The sequence below is a fragment of the Harpia harpyja genome, chromosome 20, assembly GCF_026419915.1.
Source record: "Harpia harpyja isolate bHarHar1 chromosome 20, bHarHar1 primary haplotype, whole genome shotgun sequence".
Classification (NCBI taxonomy): domain Eukaryota; kingdom Metazoa; phylum Chordata; class Aves; order Accipitriformes; family Accipitridae; genus Harpia; species Harpia harpyja.
The window spans coordinates 8,314,489-8,331,414 of NC_068959.1; the positions used below are offsets into that span (position 1 = coordinate 8,314,489).

General features: G+C 40.7%; 1 protein-coding gene across 1 annotated transcript in view; it reads left to right on the forward strand.

The window, feature by feature from the left end:
* Positions 1 to 16,926, forward strand: part of GALNT10 (polypeptide N-acetylgalactosaminyltransferase 10) — a 90,765-nt gene that overhangs the window by 50,823 nt on the left and 23,016 nt on the right. Inside the window, exon 5 of the mRNA XM_052816629.1 lies at positions 16,406 to 16,591. Coding sequence (XP_052672589.1) covers positions 16,406 to 16,591 — 186 coding nt within the window. The remainder of the gene's footprint in view (positions 1 to 16,405; positions 16,592 to 16,926) is intronic.

Below are 16,926 nucleotides of genomic sequence, written 5' to 3' on the forward strand. Positions count from 1 at the left end.
CTGTAGGTGGTGATGTTAGTGCCAATCCATCAGCCTCTTTCATCCGTGTATCTCACACATGGAGAATCTTTGCTTCACATGAAGTACAGAGGACTTTGCTAATAATAGAAATAGTAAGTATGGAAACCTGGCTACTGCACACATCAGTGTTTTTTCTGACAGATGTTACTTTCCTATGTTTTTCATCTGTTTTTAAGCTTGAGAGTAAGGAATTTTTGGTGTAACTACGAAGAGGGTTGAGAAGTTGGCTAACAAAGTGATAGGAGAGTGAAGACAGATTTCTGGGTTAGTTGGTGGCTGCTGTGGTCTGCAGCATACCTGAGAGGCAGCTGTGTTGCTTTGCATTATTGGAGCTCTTGGACAGATGAATCATCGTCTGGAAGTGTCAACAGCCATTTATTTCTTAATTTGTTTGAGACACACAATTTTGTGACCTTTAGCAATAAACATTTTTCAACCAAAAAAGGCTGTCCTGATGACAGCAAATCATAATAGCGAGCAGCAAAAGCTTTACAAGTCATGTTTTTGAAATGTTTCCTTTGCTTTGTATTTTAAAAATCAAAATGTGCTGGAACAACTTGCTGTCTGGAATTTTTCTTTTTTGCATGCCTGTACTATAATGCAAATGATCAAAATCTATCCTTACTTCAAACAAATTTAGTGCTGGATTCCACATCAGCCACAGTGCTCTAGGAAAGGCTACCTGTCGGTGGGATCAGTCTAATGCAGTACAGTGGTAGCATCCAGTTTGCCTTGAGCTGTGGACCATGTTGTCACCTCCAGCAGCTGTCTTTGACGCTTGAATCTTTCTTTGTGGGGATTCCCTTGTTAGGTTGAGTTAGCTTAAAAGAAGCTGCTTTCCAGCATGTGCCATTGGTCACAACAGTGTCAATATTGTGGGGCTATTTTCTACTTTCTCTGATAGTAGTCTCTAGTATCAATGTAGCATTCCCAGCAAGACTATGATAACTTATGCTTTTTTCCCTCACAGACTCAGTTGGGATGTCTGTGATATAAGGGCTTTCTTGTCCTGGCTGTAAGCATTTCAAAACAATTGTAGGGATTTAATGTGCAGAAGAATATAGCTTATATTGAAGAGGGAGGCACCCATTCAGCAGACTTGGAGAATAAGAATTAACTTGCCCGGTGTTGTGTGCCTCTTCCTGCATGGTACTGAGAACTGCTAAAGACCCACAGACTGACCTCCTCAGACTAACCTCAGCTATTTCAGGGTGGTCCAAAATAACGCCTACCCTCCTGGATAAGCAGAAATCAGAATACAATACATGTGAATTACGACTTTAGAATTCCTGATCATAAAAACACCTAGCTGTGACAGTGCTGTGTGGATTTGGGGCTTCACTTTTAATTTCTATAGCTATTCTTTAGTTCTGTTCTCAGTTAAATTAAGCCTTTTCATATGCTGGCTTGCAGGGTACTAATTATATCCCTCTGAGCTTGTTGTTACCAGAATGGCCCTAAGTAAACTAAAATGCTTTTTTCATGTATATCAGTTTTCTCCTGGGGACTGTCACATATGAAATTTGTTTGCTTTTTGATTATTTAATTACAATGCTGCTGAGTGGTAAGTGGGTTGCATTATACCATAGAAATGGGAGGAGGGGAAGAGAGGTTGAAATGCAGGTCAGTTTGTAACACTGCCGGGTTTTGTATTGCCTCTGGTGGCATTTTATTATTGATAGCAGGCAACGAATGACAGGCAGTTCATGATTCTTCAGGGTCTGCCTCAGTCCCTAGACCTACAATCTGAATCCAGCAGTGGTTGTGAGAAATCGAGCAGTTCATCTCTGGCGTCTGCCTTGTACAAAAGGGATTGTTGGTCTCCATCTAATTCTTGTACCTTGTGGACACCTCTGCTGTATAAACTATCTCTAAGTTTACATGAACAAAGGTAAAGCTGTCCTCTGTCTCTTGCTAGATAAATGAACAGCCTTAAGCTGAAGGAACAGAGAGCAAAGTATAGTATGCTTTCTCTTTGCAGGATGCTTGTCTAAATGTTCTTTGCTTTTCACCTGATACATATTTGGTAGCTCTGTACAGCAGTGGAGCATCAAGTAAATACTGCTACTGGGTGATAGGCAGAAGTCAAACTCTCCTCTCTTCTGTTTTGGAGAAGAGATCTCTTTCAGGTGGAGGCTGGACTGGAACACGTGCAGAATCACAAATAGTAGAGGTTGGAAAGGATGTCTGAAGATCGTCTAACCCAACCCCTCTGCTCAGCTACAGCAGGTTTCTCGAGATCTTATTCACTCAAGTTTTGAAAAATCTCCAAGGATGGAGACTCCATAATGTCTCTGGGGAACCTGTTCTGCTGTTCAGTCACACTTACAGTGACATAGTTTAAAACAAAAAAAAAAACAACAACAAAAAATTTTTTTCTTATGTTTAAGCAGTATTTCCTGTACTTCAGTTTGTGCCCAAGGACTCCCAAGTCCTCTTCCACAAAGCTCCTTTCCAGCTGCTGGGTTCCCAGTCAATACAGGTGCACGGGGTTACTCCTCCTCGGGTGCAGGAATTTGCATTTCCCTTTGCTGGGCTTCACAAGGTTCCTGTTGGCCCATTTCTCTCGCCTGTCAAGGTCCCTCCGAGTGGCATGTCAGCTGTGCCTCCCAGGCTTGTATCATCTGCAGACCTTCTAAGGGTGCACTCAGTCCGGTCATGCAGGTCTTGAATGAAGATGTGCAATTGTGTTAGCCCTAATATTGGCCCCTGGGGTGCACAGCTGGTGACAGTCCAGGCCTCCAGCTCGGCTTTGCGCTGCTGATTACAACCCTTAGACCTCAGCTAGTTTTCTGTCCTCACTGTCTGCTTATCTAGCCCAGATTTCATCAGTTTGTCCGTGAGGATGTTGTGGGGAGGCAGTGTTGAAAGTCAATATAACTTTTATAGGTAAGAAAAACTTAATGAGGGAATCCAAACTTATTGGAAGAGTAGCCCTAATAAAATGGGTTGCACGAGCATCCTGCATGCCTCGATGCCCTAGTTCCCTTGTTGAGTCAGCAAAAGATATAACTATCTAGGGAACACTAATACCTCTAAAATGTAAACTAATTGTTTGCATTTGTATGTTTATCCGGAACAAGCTGACATGTATTTTTCAGCCCTTCCGTTAATGTAAAACATAGTAGGGTTTTTACCTTTTCACCCTTTGCAGCAGTGGAAAATTTTGAATTATTTAAGACATTGTAAACTTACTGTGTGCTAGAAGGTTATGACTTAATTGCTGAATGTCATTTAAAAGAAACATCTTGCCACGTACTTGGGGCTGGCTATGTGCAGTGAGGAAAACGTACAAGCCACATGGGTGGTTCAGAAGTACTTTGGGTTTATCTTATTTTGTGGCTTAGCTTGACAGAAATCAGTGATTGTGGCTAGGAGCTTAAATTTCATATAAAAGTCACGTCTCAGCATTCAGTTATTTGCATATTGACTGACAGCCTGTTCTTACTCATTTTTAAGACTACTTTTGTATAAATGACAGTGTTTTAGAACAAGTGTAGTCCCTTGTTGAAGAATGAGAACCACAGCATCAGTCATCTCCAAAGCATGCATTATATGCAAAGCACTGTGTTGATACAGTAATAAAGTTGAATGTGGCAGCACTGAAAATACTGCAGTCTCCAAACATCAGGATTGTTCTGGAAGTGTTAACCCAGCTGGGCTGTCTGCCTTACAGCATTTTATGTCTGTACAGTGGCAATACGGAAAGACTTAACATCCTTCTTACAGTAACCAGTCAAAATCTGCACCTGTGACTGGGAGGCAGTAACAGTTTCAGCTGAAGTACTTGCATATATTTAACCCGATATGACAATGACATTTGCAAAGTCAACCTTCTGGCTTTTAGATTAAACATGGTATATTTTAGGGTGTGATTATCCAAGAGACATGCATACTTGGCTATAGTTGATTTTGAGGAGAAAATTTTGTTATAAGCAAGGTGTATGGGATCTCATTTTCCCTTGGGGGGTCGTTAGGGAGGTTCCGGATTTCAGCTTCATCTTTCTTCCAAGGCTACCCTGTTTACTTGAGCCTTATTTTAATTCATGAAAATTATATCTATTTAGGAGTCCTGAAAATATTTATTTGTTCGGCCATTTTTAAATTTTTCTTACTCTTTCCTCACTTTTTTCTTAGTTGTGTGTTTTCAGCAGGACTTTGTGCAATAAGAATTAGAGCTGCTCTTTGACGTTTGGAAGACAGCAAAGCATTATGAGCCCAGACTCTGGCATGTGGCCACTGCTCATCTTTGAAAGGCAGCAAGAGGCTTTTAGGCCTTTTAATAAATCAGTCCAAGGAGTGTTTTCCCCAAGCAGTGTCATCTCAGCCCTTGGTTATGACCAACATTTTCCCCTTCGTTTGCCCTCTCCCCTCACGTAGGGCCAGTCAACTTCCTTTGCACTGTTGTGCTGTCCCCACACTGTCCTGTTGCTTGAACGTTTACTGGCAGGGGAGTGTGGGAGCCCATCCGTTCACCGAGCATCAGAGGGAGCCACAGCCAAATCCTCCTTTTCCCCTTTAAAGATAAATCCCTGTGACTTTTTAAATCTCCCTTTATATTGCAGTACAAGTAATTCTGGAGGTAGCCATATGGGATAATCTGAATGGAAAAACTAATGTGGGTAAGGCTACTTGGCTGAACCACATGCAGCATAATTTGGTCTGAAGGGCAGAAGTCACTAAGTAGTGTACTGACGGGAGAAGGCAAAGGGTGATTAATCTGTCATTTGGTGCAGCATCAGGTGTGTAGCAAATACAATTCTGTTCCATTAATCATATCTGCCAGACCTTAATTGAAAGAAATCATGTTCTTAGTATGTGAAATATAAAAGGGTTTAATACTTGAATTCTTTTTGATCTTTAAATGCAACAGTAAAGGATTTATGTAGCTAAAGAGATTATCTTTTCATCTTTAGGCACATGCATTGTAAAAGTCATTTTTTTTCTCTTAAATGCACTAAAGTGCATCTGGTTAGTACATGTCTGAGTATGGAGTGACGGTGCTTAGGACAAAGTGGTGACAGTCTTTCATACTGAATTTTGAATCTGATTCTTTTAAAGCTTTTTACCTTAATGTATTTAAAAAAAGAAAAAGCCAAGCTTTTCTTAGGCAACTATGCTTTTCTGCAACCTTTTCTTAAATGTTGCTTTCAAGGTCTCTTGTAGAAGTTGTAGTAACTATTGTCTCAACTGATAAAAAGATTATTTTTGTAAATTAAGTCACAGAATAAAGAGGCTTTTTCCTTGCTGTTAGAATTCATTGCAGACCATCTCAGGTCTGTTTAGACTCTTTGAAGTAACTGTCAGCAAGATCTCCCCTTGGGTAAGTGGGATAAGGTTTGTTCTTTTCGGTGGAGAGACTTGGAACTTTGAGAAAACAAATATACTCTTTATTTTCATTAGAATGAAATTCTCTGTTGTGAAACGTACTCATTTTGATATCTGTATCTCATTAAATCTTGGGCTCTTGATAATGCTCAGTTTGTGGGCCTGGTCGTTTGTCGAGTGGTTTAAAAATACCAGGTGCATAAAGCTACAGCGAGCAGTTCTCAGGCTATGGTCAAATTCTAAGGATTTCACTATTAAAATGATGGAAGCCAATACCAATGTCATTTTTCCATGTAGAAAGTGACTCGGCTTTGGTGAATATCACTGATTCTGGTAGTGGCACAAATATTACAAAGTGAAATAGACTTTAAAGTCATTTAAGTGATTGTGACCCACAGTCTAGATGTGATGTTTGTTACCCAGACTCTGGTGTGACTAACAGGTAGCACAGCTGCGCGCTTATACTGGTATAGGAGTGAATTTGTGAACTCACCAATACTCTGTGCAGTAGTGAGCATCAAATGGAGTAGAGCAATAAAATGAAACCTTAGGTGGATGTCCAATTTTGGTTTATGAAAGGAGAGTAATTTGTTTTTTTCCATTTCTGGCGGTGTCTTGTGGGTGTGGGATACTTTAGACAACTGTTAGTGACAGACCTTGCTTTGGATCCATAGTGAAATATGGATGGGATTTGATTTTGTTTTCCTTTTTTGAGTATTCATTTTTAAAGTGTCTTTAAACACCACTTCTGTACTTGTGTATACCCTTCATAAAGGGATACCTAAAACCTGCATTGTTCATTAGGCAATGGCTAGAGAGTATTAAAAATATATTCTCTAGTGTTTAAGGGACCTGAGGGCCCATTGTAGTTGTTTACTTCAACTTTTTTTGTGACAGCCTAAATTCACTAACCAGTTTACTTTTCATCATCTTGTATTTATTACTTTAAGATCAGTTGCTACAGCTGAAGGATTCTTCTAGAAAGATGAGGTGGCTTTAAAAGGTCCAGTTTACTATGACCTCTTTCTCAGCTAATTATTGTGTAGTTAAGGATGTCTGGCAAACTAAAGTTTAAAAAATAAAAAATTGAGGAGCAGAGTTTCCATTACAGCTCATTAAATAAATCTAACTGCATTGCTTGCTACTGACAAACCCTATGTATGTAGCTTCTGTTAGTGGAATTTTGCAGGAAAACAGCTTTAATTTTATTCTCCTCACCTTGAAGTATGTGTCCTCATCTAGAGTCAAAAATCTAGATATCTGCCAGCTGCAGTGCAAATCAGCATTTTAATGCTTTACAGCTGCTTCTCTACAGAAGTTAATTAGAAATGTGATTCAAACACCTTCTGCCAGTACTCATATATGATGTCTATTATTGATAATCATAGTTTCTGCTATTTAAGCATGCATTTTGGGTGGTATTGACAAAGCAGCTGTGTTCCTGCAGAGGGACTTTGATAAAGGTGGAAACTTCTTCACTTTGAGAAAATTGGAAGGTAATGCCGCTGCAATTTAAAAATAAAAGTGGATAATCTAAACCACATTCCTTTTCTCTATAGTTTTAATTGCAGTCATATTTTCTTAGTAAAGAAATGCCACACTCGTTCTCTCACTATAGCATCTATTCGTACATGTCATGAGGACCACTGTTGCCTATTACCCACAAACTAAGTATGCATTGATGTCTCCAGTAGAACACAGTAGTTTGCTATGCTGAACAGTGGAAGCCAAGGCTCAAGATTTAAAAGCAGGGTACCTTCAGCTATCAGTATGACACTCTCCCCTCTGTCATCCAGCTAAAATGAATGTGTCAGTTGAACAATATTGTCGATGGGATGGTTTAGTTTTGATATCAGTACAGCTGTGAACAGTCCTGGATTTGTGCTTCAGGATTTAATAGATTTATTGACCTTTCTGGCAGATGTCACTGACTTATTGTGATAGTTGCATTTCTTGTCAATAAAGTAAACAAGAGCATTGGGAACTGATGGTGAAGAGGTCTAGAAGAAGAGTAAAGCGTGAGTTTGTAAAATGTACTTCTGATATGCCAGAGTTTGTTACTACAAGTCAAATGTGTCTGTATTTTTCCCGCAGCTGTATTGGTAATTTTTTCATTTGCCAAATACTTCATTTTCTGTTCTCTGACTTACAGACTACAAGACAAACATGTTTTTGCTTTGTCATTCATGATTCTTAACGTATGAGCATTATTGTAGGAATGAAGGATTATCAGTTAGTTTTCCAATATTACATTCGGCTGCAACCCCAAAGCAAAAATTTTGTAGGTATGTGCTATTAATTTTAGGCTTCATAGTTGTTCTTCCTCACTTAGACACATGAGATCAAAGCCTTTGGACTCCAAAGGGATGCATTCCTACCAAATCAAAGCACCTTTCAAGTGGGTTACATCTTGGACCTAATGGTATGTTCTCTAACAAGACAAAAGTCCGGAGTAGAATTTTCTGTTAATTCCTGTGCTCTTTCTGGAGTCTTTCCTTTTTTGTTGGTTTGCACAGAGCAAATACTTTCAGGCCAAGAAGTTCTTTGTACGTGAATACTGCTGATAAAGGCAAAGCTGAATCTCTGAGGACTGGATTGGTTTGGGGTTGGTTTTTTTTTTTTTTCCTTTTTTCCCCAGCAAAACTCAGTGACTTTTAAGGCTTTAATCTCGCAGCTTTGATATGTTCCAGAATGTTTCAGCGTGAAATGTCTTTAACACTTCATCTGCCTGCATCTCTCCAAATGATGGCAAGTTCTGTCTTGCTGTCGGTCATAGGCTTTAGGTTCATGTCATGATATAATATCCAGTACAGCGCTATCAACAGTGAATGTATACTAACATGCTCACCAGAAGTAGATGCAGCTGACCCCTCTAGCACAGCAGGTTGTCCTGACTCGGTCCCTGTGCACCCTCTCTGTTCTGAAGCCTGTGGGTTGCAGAGGAGTCATGTTCAATTGGCTTTGTTCTGTCCTGTGAGCAAATTTCTGAAATGCTTTTGCACCCCTGCTTGTCTCTCGAGTGCTCAGAAAGCAGTCGATGTAGATGAAAGGCAATTAAAGACTAATCTGGTCTCTCACAATTTTTAATTCTAGTACGGAAAGTGGAGTATAAATTCACAGGATCCTGAACCAGTGTGTCATGTGTATATTAGCCTCGGACTGCTGGAAGTGGTGATACTATTGGTATGGTGGCTTGTCTTACTGTTTTTCAGTGTTTTCACCTGCCCATACAGTGTTTATTAATATAGTAGAAGAGTGTTAGCATTGAGCAGGAGTGCAGGCGTTCCCTCAGTTAAACAACTGGATAATCAAAACCATTTATTTGGCCTTAAGATGAGGGCACAGATTCCCAGGGTTGAAGGCATTATTTGGGACAGTAATGCCCTTCCTGCTAGTCACCATGGCTACATCAAACTTGAGCTGAATATTAAATGTGCTGCAAGGAGTTCACTCCTGTTTCAGCAGCTACAAAGGCTACACAGGCCAAAAACTACAGCTATCTAGTTTGTATGTCAGCAAAGCAGCCTCTCTGATGTTAAAAGCAATCAACAAGGAAATGACTGAGAGTCATAAAATCACCTCTTTAGATCAAATGTAGTCAACAGAAGAGGAAAAAACCTAAGTGGGTGCTTTAATCTTGATACATATTTAATGAAATGGGAAGGGAGAAGAGTAAACTAATGAGAATGACTATTTCCCCTGGGAAAGATGGGTTATGGCACAGGAGGAAAAACTGATGTTGTAGGTTGACCAGGGAGTCGGTATGCAGGACTTAAGAACTGAGGCATACGCCACAGGTTGGCTTCACTGCTCCTAATGAACAAAAGGTGCTTAAACCTTACAGCATGAAGGAAGGATGAGTAAATGGATTTTTCTGGATTCCCTCAGGAAGAAACAGTTGAAATAGAGTTCCTTTACAAATGAAACTTTCCTGAGAGATTAAGAGGTTATGCTGTAGCTAAGATGATTATTCCCTATGTATTTTCCTGCTCGGAAATGCAGCCTACTAAACTTTCCCTAGGGTCTGGATATATTTATATGCTAATGCCGGTAAATGTGAATTTTCTCATTTTAAGATTACACCTTTGTCTCTGTGTTCGGTACTAGTATCTCCTGAAGCCATAACTGAGCAGGGTTTGGATGTCTGCTGTAGGGTGGAAGAAGCTATGAGAAAGTTCCCTTTGCAAATTCAGGAAGCAATGGATGATACAGGTGAGACAGCAGAAGTTTATGCACTTGAATTTATCAAAGCACACAGCACAGTTTTGCACAAGTGGTCTTTGCCCCAGCAACTTGCAGTCTGGCATATTTCTTAGGCCCCACGCTTCCACTGCTGTGCACTTTATTGTACCTAAAAAGGAAGCTTGGTTTTAAAACATTTAGAAAGAGAACAAAGTCAATAAGATTTCCAGAAACCTAACTCTTTTAATCTTTGTTACAATCTAAACAGGGATGACTGCTATATTAGCAAGTGGGGTAGTGCGCTTGCAACTATTGTCCCATGCACAGAAACCCCTTTCCCCCCCCCAGTTTTTGTTTGTTAAGATGTGCTGAGACCCAACACTGATGCAGAACGGACAGTGGAAACTGGGCCCCCTCCCCTTTAAGAGTCTACCACAGAACTGTAATCAGTGAAGCAACAGATATTAATATTCTCCCTTCCCAAGCCTTTTCTTCTTTGTTTGTAAGAAGATTCGGCTTGGAAAGCTGTGATCAGCTTAATCAGTTTGTTATTATTGGGACTGGTGTTCATAGTACAATTTATTAAATCAGTTTATTATCCTCCCAACCAACTTCAGTGATCAGAGTGTGAAAACATTGAGAGAAAATTAAAACTAGTGTAAGTGCTGCCTGTTTGGATAACAGCACATTTTGCTATTTAAAAGGATTACTCATCTGCACCAAAACAGGGAGAGAAGTTAATTTCAATGATGTAGAGCTTTCTATTTCAGGGAGGCCTGGCTTGCACATTGTGATGGATTCAGGAGGAAGTATAATTCATTCTTAAATTGTTAAACAGCACGTTAGGGCCAAGTATCTAAGTAAAGATGAATGGATTCATTTGTAATCTTAAACAAGCATGTCTGCATGTGGGAGGGTAGAGACAGGAGGCTGGAATAACCTGTAAACAAATGCCAGATGAACAGTTGCACTTCAGGTTTTGGTGGTTGGAAGGTAGCCAAAATAACCTGCAGGGAAGGGAAACCAGCCCTGTCTGCTTAAAAGGGAGTTCTGCAGATCCTCCAGTCCTTTCCTCCTGTGCCATGTGCCCTTCAGCAGGAGGGGGAAAGTTCCCTGGATTCCCACAATGCAATGGCTCTCCCGTCTTTATAGTATCTTCAACCTTCTGAGTGTAAACTGAAGCAAAGCATCTCAGCAGGAGGCAGGATACTGTAGGGCAGAAGGAACTTCAGTTTTGCCAGTGGCATCCGAATAATGCGGGAAGGTGTCTGGGGATGTTTCTGATTTCTGCAATGCTGCTCATTCTGAATTGGGTTGATGGTACTCATGTGAGCAAGGGCACTAGAGCTGCAGATGTGCCGTACAGCGTAAAGGTCAGAAACCAAAGCTGATAGGGTCTAAAGTAACATGTGAACCATGAAATGTTGCACTAGTAGGACAGGGGAAATGTTTCCCTCATCATTCTTTCTCTGGACATAAATCTGTATCATAGTTTCAAGTCCTGACTGGTACTTAAAATGAGTTAATTTTTTTTCTGTGACAAATGTTGGTAATACCTTCCCCACCAAATACTGCAGAGATGTTACAGGGATGTATGTAAAAAGAGGTTATACCAAACATGGTATTGCAAAACAGAGTCCTAAAATCCTTACCCCATCCTCCTCTGCAGAGGACAGTTTGCCTGAGTGAAAGTAAAGGGTTTGCTTGCAGCTCCTTTGAGTTCAAACATCTGTGAAAATAAATGTTTCATAGGATGGGACCAAAAAAATCTGCTGTCTTTTCAACCCTGGGATCAATTAATGACCTTGACAGCTCAAAAGCCTGAGCAATGGCCACATTATTCAAAACATTCAACTTGAATCCTTCAAAGCACAGAAAGCAAATGTGTGCTGAGCACCTCCCATTTGCACCTGCCCAAGATTCACTGTGGTCAGAGGTGGAGGTCCTCTTAATCATCTGAGCTTTGGGGAGTCCCAAAGTGCCACCAGACTGTGAGTCTGCTCTAAAAGAGCCCAATGATTTCCTCAAAGCAACACTAGTGTTTGCGTCTCAGGAGAGAATGACCTGAGTTATCAGCTCTGTGTCTTTCAAGGAGCATCTCCTGCTCAAAAACAAAACAAACTCTCAAGAACCTAGCAGGCCTGATGCAACTACTTTTCTAACTCTGCCAGCCTACTGGGAAGCAGCCTAGCACATTTGCCTAGTGAGGGGGGTATGCACTAGTTGCACAGAGCAATGGGTTTTGTGGGTGTCTGTGGGGAAGGTAACCAACCCATATGCAATTACCTCTAAGCAGGTGCTTCAGGTCTTGGCGTGTGATTTGGGGGAGGGAAAAGGGCACAAAACAGGCCAGGCTTCATCTGTGAGCTGTGACTACAGTGGCCTGCTGCTGTCTGCAAAACTGAGCTGCATGAGCTCAAGGGAGTGAGGTTCCTTCGTACCGCAGAGCAGCTCTTGAGGAAAGTAGCTGTTGAACTTAAAGCATGCAGGCAAGATGTTAGAAACTTGGGAATTGCTGGATCTCTTCCACTGACTTCTGTGGGAAAATTACTTTGGTCGTGGACAAATAAATTTGAAATAGGCTACAAACCTACTGGTGATTTTGCACAAAATGTGTGAAAATCTCTGTGAAAACATGGCTGAGCCAATGAGATGTGAGAGACGGAGAGGATCCAGACACTGCTGAGTGAAGACAGGCTGCGTGGCTTGCTGTGAGAGGATGTATTGAGTTAACTTCTGCTTTGACTTGGAACAGTTGAGTCCCATGGGCCCTGTGACTGCAGTGCTATTTAAGCTGTTCCAGTCCTGTAGATCCATGTCTAAGTTACCTTGTTTCTCATGCGTTTGCTTCTTTAAGCTGTAAAAAAAAAAATCCTTGGGCTCCTCTGTCCTCCTCCGACTTCTGCATATGTTTAGTTTTGAAGTGGTAACATTTCTTAGGTGCCTGTTTGATTGGCAGGCGCACAGTGGTTGGAATGAAAACTCAACTGGACATAAGAAATTCCTATTTTGGAAAGTCCTTGCCATGCTGTAAGTGGTCATCAGACTCATGGCATCTGAGGGCAGCTGTGCTTGGATGGTGAGGCTAGAAGAAGTAGTGCGGTAAGACCACCACAGGAATTTGACCTAGGAAGAAAAAAAGAAGTCTTATTTTGGAAAGCTTTGGGACTGCTTATGTTAAGCAGGCCTGCTGTTGAAGCTTCTCCGCTATCTTCACACAGTTTTATTTACAGCTCAAAATAAAGAAAGCAGTAGTTCTTGTCTGGTACTGTTAATGTATACGCTGTATATCAAGTTTATTGCGAAGTCTGTTAGCAAGCTACCAGCCTAGTTTTTAATCTGCAGATAATCTTACTCTCATTTATATGTTTGGCCTGTATTACTTTGCCCAGCGTAGGCGCAGCCATTGGAATCCATCCAGTTCACCTAACAACTTTCATTAAAGAAAATTGCCCTTGTAATAAAAATTACTCGGTGTGACAAGATTCCATAATATATTTTTTAAAGCCTCATAAAATTTTGTAGCAGTTAATGCCACTTGTTTGGTTTTTTGAGATTTTCTTTTAAAAGCAAAAATTGACTTAATTGTGACAATATTTGTAATAGAATGAAATAACTATTTTCTATCTGGGCATATAGAGGCCAGGCTGGGTGACAGGAATAGTGCAGGGATAAGGAAATAAGAAAACCCTGTGTTTGAAAAGTACATTTTGTTGTGTTTTGTACATTGTTTGTGAGGTTGCTTGAAAGTCTGTGACTCTTTCGTAAGGGAAAGTAGATACAATAAAGTCTGCTCACTTGCAGTTCATGATACATAAGTCTTAACCTTATAAAATGCAATGATCAGGCATGGATTTTTCTGCAGCAATTAGGAGCGGCTTATCTGAGCATCATCCTTCCTAGCTACAAGGACAGCACTTGGTATGTGTGTCCCCTGCATCAGTGAGAATACATGGGTGCTGATGGAGTACCTGTAGCTTTTCCTTGCTTCTTCCATTCATCAGAGACATAAGAACATTCCTAACGTGTGAGACATTTCTTACTAATGTGGCATAGGGCAGGCTATTCGCTGCAGGGGTGAAACGCTTTGGTATTTTTTTACTGTGGAAACATGGTAAAGAAGTGCTAAAGAACCAAACCCAGCATTTGGGAATGGAATGGGAAGTCAGTGGATTAGAATTCCTGTTGTCTCTTTGCAGAGTACTTGCCTGAAAAAACTCTGTGGCTCCTATGCCTTCTTTTCTCCTGTTACACTATAAAAATGGGGAAATCTCTCAGTTCTTAACTGTTTGTTCATTAATAAATATAAATCAACCTGTCTTCAATTAGTCTGCAGCGGAGCAGCCATCATCATCACCACTACAAATATAGCCAAGTCAGTGACTTTCCGTTCACTTGCTGGTTTGTGTCTTCTTGCATGAGACCAGATCCAAAAACATGCTAGTGTTTCTTGGTAGCCTGCTCAGCTGTGCCATACTCATACCTCTGGAGGAATCAGTTAGGCTGCCTTCAGGTGTCACCAGAGATGAAATTGCACAACAAACCAGGACAGTTCAGAAAGGTATATGATGCTAAAACATAAAATGACCAGCACACGGGTGGAAGACAAACCTCTGGGATCTTTCACAGTCTTGTTTTCCTGTTTCTATCAAAATAAAGAGTTGCAGAAAGTCTATATATTTTTTCCATTGTTTTAGAGCTTTGGAATTTTTAAGACTCTCCAGTGCTTTGTAGGTCTGGTTTAGATGATGTAAATATTGTGGGGCCTGATCTTGCAAGTGCTACAGTATCTGTGGCTACTGTTAGGGGAATTGGAGGACCCAGAGCTTCTGTGTGACAGTTACCTCCTTTATTAAAATGAGCACCGGCGGCCACTCTCGTGTTTATCTTGCCTTGAGTAGAGGTGTACCTCCTGGCTTGGGCTTAGCTGATTTATGTTTGAAGTGAGGATTGTTTGTTCCCTTTTCTGATGAACTAATCTTTTTTGATAAACTAACAATGGCAAGGGATGAACTGTGGTGTTCAACAGTGGTGGTGGCTTTTCTTTTTTTGGCTTTTGAAGTCTACATACTGCCTCAGGAGGAAGGCAGCAGCACTAATAATATATCTAGTCTCTATGGAAGGCCCTTATTTGAAAAACCTGTAATTGAGTGGACAAAATTTCTGGTTGCTTGAGAGGATCTATTCAGAAGAGACTTGAAAAAGATGAGGGAAAAGCGTGCTAGACAGCAAGAAGTACTAAGGGCTCTATTGAGCAGGGAAACCTACGTAGGTATTGTGGGACAATTAGACTTGTCAGGCAAAACACTAAAATGCATTTGTGAGCAAAAAATCCTGGGGAATGTTAAATAAAGCTTTGAAAAGGGCAAAGAGCTTGCCTCAGAAGCAAAGAAGTTGATTTGGGTGATCTTTGAAGGAAGGCAAGTGATGGCTGCTTCAAAGAGAAGGTACAGAATATGTGTTAGTCATAGGGATTTTGCCCATTTTTTTCTCCAGTAGCTAAAACCCTGAAGCACAATTGCTGGGTCAGCACCATGGGGGAGAGCTTATAACTCAGTTAAGTTTATTTGCCCCTTTGCTCTTCTTGGACAGCTATTCCAATACCCAGCTTCCCTGGTGCCCTGGTGTTCTGGGGCACTTTCACACTGTCTGCCTTTTCAGCCCCTGCCTTTCATGCCTGCTTTGGAAGCCAAGGAAGACTCTGCTATACAGAATGGAGTGGATTTGTTCCCTATAGTTGAGGCAAATAAACGTGTGAGGTTATTTGTATTTGAATGATTGCCTCTATTCAAGCTTTGTTGCGTGAGATTTTAAGATTAGTTTATCGCTTAGATTTGACAAACTAGCTTTTGCCTAGCGAGGCTCGTTTCCTTGATCAGTTGCTGATGGCAGTGGATAGTATGGTGCATTAATGAACAGTCCCTGGCACACTGTGAATGGAGTTTGCTGTCAAGTAAGTCAAAACTTCAGATGCCTAAATATCAACCCATTAGTGATTAGGCCAGCGTCAGCTCTTGGTCTATTTTTAGGTTTTTCTTTGGTGCTTCACTCTTTGATGTAAAGACAGCTGTGTGCCCCTCACTCTTTATGTAGACCAAGCTTTTTATTTCAACATCTAAACAAGCTGTCCATTGTTTTGATCACTCAGTAATCCTTTTCTGCAGCTCTCCTGTTTGAATTCTTGTTAATTGTAGTGACTACAAGTGCCTGTGCTAATTCAGATGTGGCTCCAATCCATATTCAGTAGCATAAATATTTCCATATTTAAATGGAAATATCTCCTCTGATAAGCATTTAACATAGCCATCCAAATATATACAGCAGCTATGCCTGCCTTGCCGGCTTGGAGGGGTGTCTGACTAGGCTTTTTGCTGGTTTTTATTTATGCATGAGTGGATGGTCATGTTGTGTGTTTTGAAGAAACCAAACGCAACTTAAACACACTGAGTGCGGTTTACTTCTGAAAGTAAATTGTCCTGTGTCTCTTCTAAGCTACATCGGTTTTCCACAAAAGTGTCTAAGAGTCCCTGCTCTGATAAAGTTCTCCCACAGGTCTGCCAGCTGGCTTTTATTCGCTTTCCATTTTCTCTGCTGCTTTCTTTCTCATCCTGCATTCCTCCATCTTCTCCTAGTTCCTCTCTTTTTTTTTTTTTTTTTTAATTGCTTCTAAGGTTTTGGAACGTCTTCAGAAGTCTTGGTTAAACAGTTATGTTTAAAACCTGAATTTAAAAGAAATTATTCTTATTTCCTTTTTCCTGTTATTGCATTTGTTAACTGTTCAGGACACACTTCCAAAGACATCTTCTGGTAAAGAAGGAACTGCATTTTTAAGAAATGAGTTGTTATAGTGTTTAAATTTCTCATTTTCATACAGAACACTTGAAGAAACGCCTGGAAGATTATATGGCCCAGTTCCCAAATGTAAGAATCCTCCGAACCAAAAAGAGAGAAGGGCTGATAAGAACTCGAATGTTGGGGGCCTCTGTGGCGATAGGGGACGTCATCACCTTCTTGGATTCCCATTGCGAGGCCAATGTAAACTGGCTGCCACCTCTGCTAGGTAAGCATGTAGTGCTGTACATGGCTGAAGACTGAACTGCTAAAGAGCTGGCAACAGATGTTGGTGTTGAATTTGGTTTATTGCCACGTGCTGCTTTCCCCTCATGCTGTAAGTGGACAAAAGGAACATGAAATGTCTTAAAAGGGAGAACAAACAAACAAAAAACCCAACCAACCACAAGACTCGGGTGAATTGTTGGCAACTTGTAGCCTTTAATACAAGAATTTTATTCTGTTCTAGAGTCCTGCACTGTACAATAACCCTATTATATGCTTTGTTTAATTAAAGAGCAGAGATCATATTCTTCTGTTTCCTCACTAAATGAAATCTTAAAT